This window comes from Panonychus citri, unplaced genomic scaffold (assembly GCF_014898815.1).
Source record: "Panonychus citri isolate SS breed McGregor unplaced genomic scaffold, ASM1489881v1 Contig00135, whole genome shotgun sequence".
Lineage (NCBI taxonomy): Eukaryota > Metazoa > Arthropoda > Arachnida > Trombidiformes > Tetranychidae > Panonychus > Panonychus citri.
The window spans coordinates 1,382,166-1,393,889 of NW_026515540.1; the positions used below are offsets into that span (position 1 = coordinate 1,382,166).

Sequence of the window (11,724 nt, forward strand, 5' to 3'; positions counted from 1 at the left end):
AGACAAAAAAAGACACAAATCAAATTGTTGTGAAAATTAATAAATTACTTGATTGAGATTTAATTTATTGATTGTGTTGAGCAAATTTTAACTGAATTAATTGTAACTTAATTAAATTCATTGAGGGTCATTGATAATATTAACTTGTTTCCGTTTTAACCAATTTTGATTAGTTAATTATATATACAAATTTGATTTAGTTTTTATCCTTTTAACTCTGGCTTGAGATTAATATTGATTTTCAATTAATTGTTTGTCATTGAAATGTAATTAAAACTTTAAATAATCAACTAATTGGGGAAAAATTGATTCAGTTAATTGTAGTAAAAACCTTTATCCAAACTTTTAATAGCTACGAGCAATTGTTTTATTAAATTGTGAGGCCAATTTAGTTGTTAACTAAATTGTTTACAATTAACAATAACTTTCCTTAAATCAATAATCAATAATCAACGATTAACTATTGTGAGATTTACCTTTTCCTAATTGTAATTAACTTTGAGTTTGATCTTGATTTTTAATTATGACAATTTTCATTTTAATTGTAACCACAATCAAACAATTTATCTTGTAACAATTAACTAAACTTTTTGGGTGTAATTTGATTTGAATTTTTTTTCTTTCTTTTTATTTATTGATTTGATTGCAATTCAGTTGATTAAATGATGACCTTAGTGAATTAAGGTGACTAATTAACTTTTACAAACCAAATATGATTAATAAACGACAATTAAGTTAAATTTTGATTAACTTGAAAGTGATTAATGATCAATTGAATCAAAGGATTGATTAGTTTTTTTTCTGATTAATTAACTAATTGTCTGGTTTTCTGGAACCATATGAATAAAATTAATCAATTTCTCTGATTGTTTATGATTAAATGGCTAAGAAAACATTGATTGGCAATTAGTTGATTTAGAGAGAAAAACTAATTCCAGAAATTGATGATTTATCTTGTTAAATCAATGATAAAAATTAAGTGTTACAATTAAAACAAACACAAGTGATAATCAATGATTAAAATATTGATCAGTTTGATTAATTGTTTACAATTCTTGTGAGTTGAATAAATGAAAAGATAAACTGAAATCACAATTAAGGAATCAAATTAATCACCAAATTAATTGTAGACGATATAATTATTACAGACCCAGAGGGAATAGGATTAATTGTGAGTTGAATTAATGACAATTAAAATTGATTCAGATGAAAAAGGACCAATAGAAACATTAAAAAAACTTTTCGGAAAAAAACATTTACCTAAACTTTTGTCTACTAATTTTGATGTTGATAATGAAGATGCAGATGATTAAGATGATTGAACAGGATGATGATGATAAAACTCCTCCTTAAGCAATGATGGTCAGTTCACTTTCGCTTTTCATGATTGACCCACATTCTCTGTCGACATTAACAGTTACTTTTCCTCTTCATCTGTCTTCATTTCATCATCTGAATACCTTAAAGGTATGACAAAAGGTCCTAGATGATGAAAGATGATGAAGAAGGAGGAGAAAATATTTCGATTAGAACGGGAAAAAAAGTTTTCGATTCCATATAAAAGCGATTCGAAAATAACGATTGATCACAACATCATCTCAAGTTCTCTTGATCATTTCAAAACAATTAAACAAACAAATCAACGAACAATCAACAAAATGTTTAAGGTAATTGTATATTTCCAATGTTTCATTTAACTTTGATTAGTTAAAAGTAAAGTTTGTGTTCATCTCAAGTTTGTGATCAGAAATCAACGGATACGTTTTTTTGAAAGAAAAACTTTTCGAAACTTTTTCTTTTCTCTGATAATCAACAATTAGCTTTCTAGAAATAAATTATTACAATGATCAATTGTTTTCTAATCTGTGATTCTTTTTACCCTGTTAGGCTCTCCTTCTCGTCTGCATGGTAGCTTACGCTACTTCCTCCCCAGCCTACTATGGATACTCTGGACCAGCTCCAAGACATCCCGCTAATGGTCCCAAATACTCACCACCACCAAAGGAGGATTACATCGCCCACAAACCCTCATACCAAGCCCCATCATACGCTCCACGACCAACCTATGCTCCAGCTTATGCTCCATCATACGCTCCATCATACGCTCCAGCCCCATACTCAGCTCCCAGACACTCATACGCTGAACCACAATACGTAAGTTGAACTGTCACAATAACTGTGTCAATTAGTTTCACTTCTCTCTTTTACTCTTTCTAAACAGACCAAACCCAATCCATACAACTTCGGTTACGAAATTGATGATGGATATGGAACCCAAACTCACCAACAAGAAGAAGGTGATGACTACGGAAACAAGAAAGGTTCATACGGTTACACCGATGCTTACGGTCTTTACCGAAAGGTAGACTATGTCGCTGACGATTATGGTTTCCGAGCTGCCATCAGCACCAACGAACCTGGAACCGCCAATGTTTCCCCAGCTTCAGTCAACCTTTACTCATCAGCTGCCCCAGCTCCAGCTCCATACAAGCCAGAGGCTTCATACAAACCTGATGTCTCATACGAGCCAAAATCTTACGCCCCAGCTCCATACAAAGCCCCAGTTTCATACAAAGCTCCAGTCTCATACAAGGCTCCAGCTAAATACCCAGAACCCTCATACGAGCCCTCATACCCAGTTCACCATGCTCCAGCTCACTACGAGCCAGCTCACCGACCAGCTTACGCTCCAAAATCCGGCTACGGAATCTACGGACCAAGCTACAACGGTGGATACTCAAAGCAATACTTCAACTTAGGTGCCGCCAAGAAGTACGAATCACCCCGATACTAAATCAAAATTTTTAATTAGTCTTTTGTTTCCCTAATCCCAATTCACTTTTTTACAATCTGATTTCAAATGGATTAACCTTTAATCTCTTCTCTCTCTCTCTTTTAATTTTATTTTTTCCAACCCTCAGCTAATTCATCATTTCCTTGCCCTTCATCATTCAAATAGATCACTAATTATACTTCATCACTAGATTAATATTATTATAATTAATAGCTAGGGAGTTTAATCCTCTTGCAATCAACATGATCATCTTTTGTTATGTTTGCAAAGTTTTAAGCCCACAGTTAATTGTTTCCCATTGTTAATATTGTTAATTTCAATGGTGACTACCAAAGAGTTACTACAAATTGCTTTTAATTGCTAATTGTTTCAAGCAAAAGCCAAAAACAAATCATTTAATTAACTTGTCCATACTCACGAAACTTCAATCACCTATTCAATTCATAACAATTCATCTTTGTAAAACATTAATTGTAAACATATCAGATTGAATTCAATTCAAATGAGAAAAGACAAATTAAAGATAATCTATTGAAATCAAATCTAATTGTTTACTAATTATTTTAACAATATGATCAGTTAATCAGATCTAAAATGACAATCATGAATTATTGATAAACAACATCAAATCGTATCTCAAACTTTCATCACCTTACTACCTACAAACGCCACTCACCATCCATCAATTGATCACCACATTATACAGAACGAGATTATCGCTCAGCTGACCAACTGAAATCAAACTATTCTCCTGGACAAGACTTAATCTCGAATTCTAACCAATCACTAAGACCAATCCCATATTTCTCCATACTTATCTTCATAAAAAGGGAGGAATTCACTGATAAGCCTTTTTGCCTTTCGATCATCGATCATGGTGCTTAAGAAAAATTTTCGCCCGACATCAAGACAAAATGACGAAAAATCTTATGCAATTAACCAATTTGAGTTATTGAAAGCTCAATGTATAATTTAAACTCGTGCCTTTTGAATATGAAATTTACAATTCTCTAGCTGTTACAGATTCTGAGAAATAACGATTTGAATTTTGTCTCTCTACTTCTGAAACACCCTTTACATTAGGGTTCTAATCGGTTTCACAATTAACTTTTACTCGAGAAAATTGATTAGATAATAATCGTTATCTCAAAATGTATAGTTTTATATTCAGTTATCAGTCGATGACGAGAAAAAGAGCTTCTTTGTTAATCGTAAACGTTTAGGTTGAAAACCATTTCTGAGCCGTGTCCATATCTAATATTGTCAACAGGAACTTGAAGCCGAGTTTTTCTCACTACTAAGCGCTGGTGACAAGTGCCTGGAAATACGATACTCAAGTAGCAAATCTCTGCTGATCAATGGAAGGAAAACTCACTCTCATACCCAAGTTCGACCCGTGCAAGTACAATCGAACCTCACCAAAGTAAAGAGATGTGTTCACTAGAATCTGACAGAAAGTTTGCACTATTTTTGCTCTTCTTTCTAATTGTTTATAATTAATTTACGATAGATGAAAGATAAGCTTTCAATCCATTAATAAACACATGAAAAATTGCAAGAAGTTCTGATTAAAGGTCATTGAAGAAAAGATTTGAAATTTCTGATTGTTTGCTATGTTGATCTCTATGAGAAATTAACATGTAAAGTAAGGATTTTCAACTTAGTATATTTTTGAGACAAGTTTTCATGGTAAATTTCACCATTTTCAGTTTTTGATGATGACCTCATAGCGGCTTTTGGTGTTTTCAAAATCAACATAACCTTTGACTTTCGTTAAGAAGTAATCAAGGAGAAAATGTGATGAAAATCCGATTTTTTCAAAATTTAATTGCTGAAAAACCTTTCATTAGCACTATTTTGACGGACAATATGATTAACTATTAATAACAAACAAAAAATTGAGCGATACGATCACACACCTTGAAAAACGTGAGACCGACCAAAGAGACATTAACAAGTGAATTCGACATTCAATTGGACTTCACCTTCCAGAGAGCATGAAGATGCAGATGATTAAGATGATTGAACAAGATGACGATGATAATGATGATAAAACTCCTCCTTGGCAATGGTCAGTTCACTTTCACTTTTCAAGATTGACCCACATTCTCTGTCGACATAAACAGTTACTTTCTCTCTTCATCTGTCTTCATTTTATCATCATCATCACCATCATCTGAATACCTTAAAGGTATGACAAAAGGTCCTAGATGATGAAAGATGATGAAGAAGGAGGAGAAAATATTTCGATTAGAACGGGAAAAAAAGTTTTCGATTCCATATAAAAGCGATTCGAAAATAACGATTGATCACAACATCATCTCAAGTTCTCTTGATCATTTCAAAACAATTAAACAAACAAATCAACGAACAATCAACAAAATGTTTAAGGTAATTGTATATTTCCAATGTTTCATTTAACTTTGATTAGTTAAAAGTAAAGTTTGTGTTCATCTCAAGTTTGTGATCAGAAATCAACGGATACGTTTTTTTGAAAGAAAAACTTTTCGAAACTTTTTCTTTTCTCTGATAATCAACAATTAGCTCTCTAGAAATAAATTATTACAATGATCAATTGTTTTCTAATCTGTGATTCTTTTTCACCCTGTTAGGCTCTCCTTCTCGTCTGCATGGTAGCTTACGCTACTTCCTCCCCAGCCTACTATGGATACTCTGGACCAGCTCCAAGACATCCCGCTAATGGCCCCAAATACTCACCACCACCAAAGGAGGATTACATCGCTCACAAACCCTCATACCATGCCCCATCATACGCTCCATCATACGCTCCAGCCCCATACTCAGCACCAAAACACTCATACGCTGAACCACAATACGTAAGTTGAACTGTTCAACGATTGATAACTTCTGCCACTCATCTTAATTGTCCCAATCTTTCCTAAACAGACCAAACCCAATCCATACAACTTCGGTTACGAAATCAATGATGGATATGGAAGCCAAACTCACCAACAAGAAGAAGGTGATGACTACGGAAACAAAAAAGGTTCATACGGTTACACCGACGCTTACGGTCTTTACCGAAAGGTAGACTATGTCGCTGACGATTATGGTTTCCGAGCTTCAATCAGCACCAACGAACCAGGAACCGCCAACGAATCACCTGCTTCAGTCAACCTTTACTCATCAGCTGCCCCAGCTCCAGCTCCATACAAGCCAGAGGCTTCATACAAACCTGATGTCTCATACGAGCCAAAATCTTACGCCCCAGCTCCATACAAAGCCCCAGTTTCATACAAAGCTCCAGTCTCATACAAGGCTCCAGCTAAATACCCAGAACCCTCATACGAGCCCTCATACCCAGTTCACCATGCTCCAGCTCACTACGAGCCAGCTCACCGACCAGCTTACGCTCCAAAATCCGGCTACGGAGTCTATGGACCAAGCTACAACGGTGGATACTCCAAGCAATACTTCAACATGGGCTCAAAATACGAATCACCCCGATACTAAATCAAAAGTTGAATCTAATTAATTCTGATTCACTCTACTTCCCCTATTCTAATTCACTTTTTTACAATCTGATTTCAAATGGATTAACCTTTAATCTCTTCTCTCTCTCCTTTTAATTTTATTTTTTCCAACCCTCAGCTAATTCATCATTTCCTTGCCCTTCATCATTCAAATAGATCACTAATTATACTTCATCACTAGATTAATATTATTATAATTAATAGCTAGGGAGTTTAATCCTCTTGCAATCAACACGATCATCTTTTGTTATGTTTGCAAAGTTTTAAGCCCACAGTTAATTGTTTCCCATTGTTAATATTGTTAATTTCAATGGTGACTACCAAAGAGTTACTACAAATTGCTTTTAATTGCTAATTGTTTCAAGCAAAAGCCAAAAACAAATCATTTAATTAACTTGTCCATACTCAACTTCAATCACCCATTCAATTCATAAACAATTCATCTTTGTAAAACATTAATTGTAAACATATCAGATTGAATTCAATTCAAATGAGAAAGACAAATTAAAGATAATCTTTTGAAATCAAATCTAATTGTTTACTAATTATTTTAACAATATGATCAGTTAATCAGATCTAAAATGACAATCATGAATTATTGATAAAAATCAATCAATACATTATCTGAAATATGATCATCAGTTATACGATAACAATTAAATTAGATTGTCAATGATTAATGAGCAGGATATTATTGTTGTATTTAAATTGATTGTTAGACTACTAATTGGTTCAAGTTTAGTTTGTAGTCTGATTTACAAAGACAATTAACTAAACAGGTAAAGTTAATTGAGAATGAGGAAGAAAGTTAATTTTGTTTCCTAAATGATTGAAAATTACGATTATTTTAATTTAATGATTAACAATTAACGAACCAATTAAGCAAATAGATTAAATTATCTCCATCGTTAAACTACAGATTTAAATGACGTTGACCGAGAAATTAATTAATTGGTCAAGATTAAATCAACGTCACCGTTAATATAAATCAAATTGATTTAATTGTGTGTGTGGATAAATTAAATTGTAATGATTAACTGATTGTCTCAGCACGTGATTGGTAATCATGATTAACAAATCATATAGATCACAAATTTTTAATTATTCAACTGATTTGATTTTTTTACATTTAATTTGAAACATGGAAACTTTAATTTAATCCTTAATCATCAATTGAAAGCATTGATAATTAACTGGATAATTGATTGACAATTAATGGTTAAACTAATTAGGAATTCCCTGCTGAATTAACTAATCAACTATTGACAGTTTTTTACTTCCTATTTGATTAATTAAAATTGATTTCGATTAATTTTTTTTCTCTCACTTTCAAGGAAAAGGTTAATCAGTTGAACGAAATTAATCAGAAATTAACTTGAATTGATTATTTAACTGAATTGGTTGATTGTTGATTAATAATTTTCCGTTGGTCAGTAATTAAAATTTCAATTGTTTAGATTAACTGATTAGATTTAATTGTTTGCACAGTTTTTTGACTTTCTTTTGTTTTCATATTGTACTAATTAATTAATTGTTGATATTGTTAATTTATCTCAATTTGAAAATCTTGATTAATTGTAAATTTACATAAATAATTAACAAACTTGATTAAAAGTCTTTAGGTTTCAATGGTCAAAACGTTGATTGTTTCAGATTTTACTGTCTATTAATTTGAAGATTGGTGGTTAATTGTTGCTAGAATTTGTTAATTGTGATTGTGATAATTATTAGAATCAACTTTTTTTTTAATGAAGGAAGTTAAATATCCTTCCACCGGAAGATTGATAAATCGTAAACATTGATTGTGATTAAATTATCAATTTTGATCACACTTTTCCGCTTTTAATTGTTTTCAATTCCCACATCAAGATTTGATTGAAGATTGAAATTATTAATTGTTGATGAGATAGAGAAAACTATTTAATCAATCAGTTAATTTTGATTGTATTACTTGTAATCAAAATGTTCCCAAATAAATTGTTCCAATTATTTTGTCTTAATACTTTGCTATTATTAGTGATTAATTGTAGCCTAATCAGTGGTGATCGTTACAATCCCAAAAACAACAACCGTCGGAATAATCAAAATGGCGACCAATCTAATAGACCTTCAGACAATCGTAATGTAAGTTAATTGTTACCCTTAATTTGCGATTCTAATCAACAATCAAATCTAAATTATCGAAGGTTAAACGTGGCCTGGATGAAGATATGAAGCATCCATTGGGTAAAGATGATTTCGATCGAGCGAAAAGTCTAGATGAACGTCTTTTCGCCGTTAACGATAAAGTCCTTTATTCTGGTAAATTGTTCGAAGGCGATATTGTTGATGACCTTTTATCCGGAATTTCGGTGAGAATGATTAGTGATTAAACCGATTGATTTAAACGTAAATGACGTAAAATTTCAATTTCTGTAACAATTTCGATTTGAATAGCCTGAGAAAAACGCGATCAACAATCCGAATTCCCATTGGCCCAACGGTAAAGTTCCTTATGTCATTTCCCGTGATTTTAATGGTGAAGAAAGATCGGTAATCGCTCGAGCAATCGATGATTATCATTCTAGAACTTGTATTCGATTTGAACCTTATACTGGATCAGAACCAAATTACATTCATCTTGTTCGTGGCTCTGGCTGTTCTTCCAGAGTTGGTATGACCGGTGGTATGCAACAGGTCACTTTGGGTCAAGGTTGTGTTACCGTTGGTATTGTTGAACATGAGCTAATGCACGCACTTGGTTTTGTCCATGAACAATCACGAACTGATAGAGATCGATACATTCGAGTTAATTATCAGAATATTAGAAGAGGTAAATTTTTCTTCTCTTCTTTTGATTTTGTTATTAATTTTTTTTTTCTCGAACTTAGGATTAGAACAAAATTTCAGAAAATATTCCGTCGAGGAGATAACCACTCTTAACGAACCATATGATTACGGAAGTGTCCTTCATTATGGTTCGACAGCTTTTACCAATGGAAATGGACCAACAATCGAGCCGCTCGAAGGAGGTACTGAGATTGGTCAACGGGTTGGTTTTAGTCAGATCGATTTGGCAAAGATCAATAAACTTTACAGGTTAGTCGGACAATCGGATTGATTTGACGATTGCTTCATCATCATTGGTGCTTTTGGTTGTCATAATTTTCTAGGTGTGGACGACAAGGTTTCCAAAATAATAATGAAAGGCCAAATTCATCTGATCGAAATAGACCTGAGTCTGGATCTTTTGGTGGTCATCGTCCTGATTCATCTCAGAGGCCCAATAGGGAGAGACCTGAACATGGATCACGACCTGATTATCGGCCTGATTCGAGTTCTTTACATAAACCAGATTCTAGACCAGGATTTGGAAGTTCGGGTTATCCAAATGGTTTCATTTCTACATCAACATATCGACCTTCAATCGTAGACGGCATTTTCGGCGGATTCCAATCTACTCATCGACCAACATACAGACCAGATAATCATGGACATCAACCTGGTATCGGTGGTAGTGGTAATCATCGACCTGATTATGGCCACAATCAAGGTCATCAGAGACCCTCATCTCGACCTGATATCGGTGGATTTGGTGGAATCGGTCGACCATCAACAATTGATCCAGAATCAGAATATGAATTGGGCGGTGGGGGAAGTGGATCAAGATACACAACGACTCGTCGTCCATCAGGTATAGTTTCATTGAATAGTAGACTACGAAAAAATCAGATTAATCTAATATACTTATGATTTGACCTTAAGGTTTCGGAGGTTATTCAACAACTTATCGGCCGTATAGAGAGACGGAGACTGAGTACAGCCATGTAAGGCCAAGTTACACATCAACTTATAGACCTTACGGATCATCAAGGCCTGATTATGAAAACAATTTCGGTAACAATAATCACCGACCTGGTTCATCACCATATGATAGAGAGGTAACATCGACATTCAGGCCATTCGGTGGTACCAATATTGGAAATTTTGGACATGGAATATCATCAATTTTCAGTGGTCGACTTCCGGGTAGCTCAATAATTGACGCCATCAGACCAGGAGGAGGTAATGGTCCCCTTGGTGGACTAGGTGGTAATAGAGGTTCGTCAATCATATCCTCGTTTCTCCGACCAGATCGATTCATTGGTCTGATAGGTCAAGATGATCCGAATAACCAATCGACAACCAAATCACCAAAGAATTGAGAAATTAAATATTGTCAACCAAAAAGAAGAATATTAATAATAATTAAAGAAAAATAATCAACATTTACCAAGTATAATAAAAAATGTTTACAAATTTATCGAAAACATTGAAGATTCAATTAATAACAACAATAAGAGTGATGAAAATAATTAGATACAATCGACAATCAGTGCGAATAGAAAACGATCTACAAATATTCACACTCGATTATTGAATCGATGAAAGTGATGAAGATAAAATCAATTATCATTCAAGTCAACTGAGTTTCTGTTGACAGGATGATTTCGATCATTTTGGTGATACTGATGTTCAGGGAGAAATTGTTGCTCGAACTGTAATTGTTGTTACGTTTTGATTTCGGGCATTTGTACCAAGGGAACAGAGGTTGAAGGGGAAATTGTGAAAAGCTGATTATGGTCATTTCTAAGCATAAGTTGGTATCTGATCATCATCTGTTAATCAATTTTGATTAACCGAGGGAAAATTAAAAATCAATTTAAAAAAAAAACCAAATTGAATTTGAAATAATCAAGTGACGAGTTCGATGTGTTCGTTTCGTTGCCAATAGATGGCGCTAAAGTCAACGAAATTACGATTTAAAATTTTCTGCTGATATTTAATTAGATTGTAATCATTTGATTGATTGTCTATCTTATTCTTTGTGTAATTTATGATTAGAAAATAATAGAAGATTATAAGAAGACATAAAAAGTTATATTTCAATCATTGGAACAAGAGAGAAAGTGAGAGAGAGAGAGAGAAAATATTCAAAGGTTAATCAATAATCAATAAATCAAAGGAAAAATAATTAACTGCTGATCATCAACTGTTCACAATTGATAACCAAGGTTACGAGAAGAATTGATTTATTTTCCTAATGAAACAATCAGAAATTCATTTAAAAGCAAATTAGAAAAAACTAAACGACAGAAAAAAAAATGTTCATATTACCAATTGGATGATTTGTTTTCCTTAACAATTTACAATTAGTAATTATAATTGAATCAAAATCGATTCCGATTACAAGTCAAGAATGAGAAACAAACCTCTAACCAAAAATTAGACAATCAGTTAATTATAACTACAAAAGCAAATGGAAAACCATTTACCCAACTCCAACCCAAATTCTGACAAACAATTAAAAATCTAGAAAAACAAACAATCAAATCAATAGTTAATCATTTGTAAGGAAACTAATTTAACTAAAATAAGAACCAGGAAAACTAATTAAAAGGTAAAAAAAAGTTATAA

The 11,724-nt window shown here is 33.0% G+C and overlaps 2 protein-coding genes across 2 annotated transcripts; both read left to right on the top strand.

The window, feature by feature from the left end:
- The first annotated feature begins 1,527 nt into the window (after nt 1–1,527).
- Nucleotides 1,528–6,399, top strand: LOC128391994 (adhesive plaque matrix protein-like). The gene is made up of 6 exons (XM_053351963.1): nt 1,528–1,667; nt 1,888–2,154; nt 2,222–2,788; nt 5,015–5,185; nt 5,407–5,631; nt 5,702–6,399. The coding sequence occupies exons 1-6, from the start codon at nt 1,659–1,661 to the stop codon at nt 6,266–6,268; spliced, it is 1,806 nt and encodes a 601-aa protein (XP_053207938.1). The 5' UTR covers nt 1,528–1,658; the 3' UTR covers nt 6,269–6,399.
- A 1,773-nt stretch (nt 6,400–8,172) lies between these two features.
- On the top strand, nt 8,173–10,513 carry LOC128391766 (astacin-like metalloendopeptidase). Its single transcript, XM_053351711.1, has 6 exons — nt 8,173–8,412; nt 8,475–8,639; nt 8,725–9,100; nt 9,159–9,366; nt 9,441–9,961; nt 10,033–10,513. Exons 1-6 carry the CDS (start codon nt 8,251–8,253, stop codon nt 10,470–10,472), a joined length of 1,872 nt encoding a protein of 623 aa, XP_053207686.1. The 5' UTR covers nt 8,173–8,250; the 3' UTR covers nt 10,473–10,513.
- Nucleotides 10,514–11,724: the final 1,211 nt, after the last annotated feature.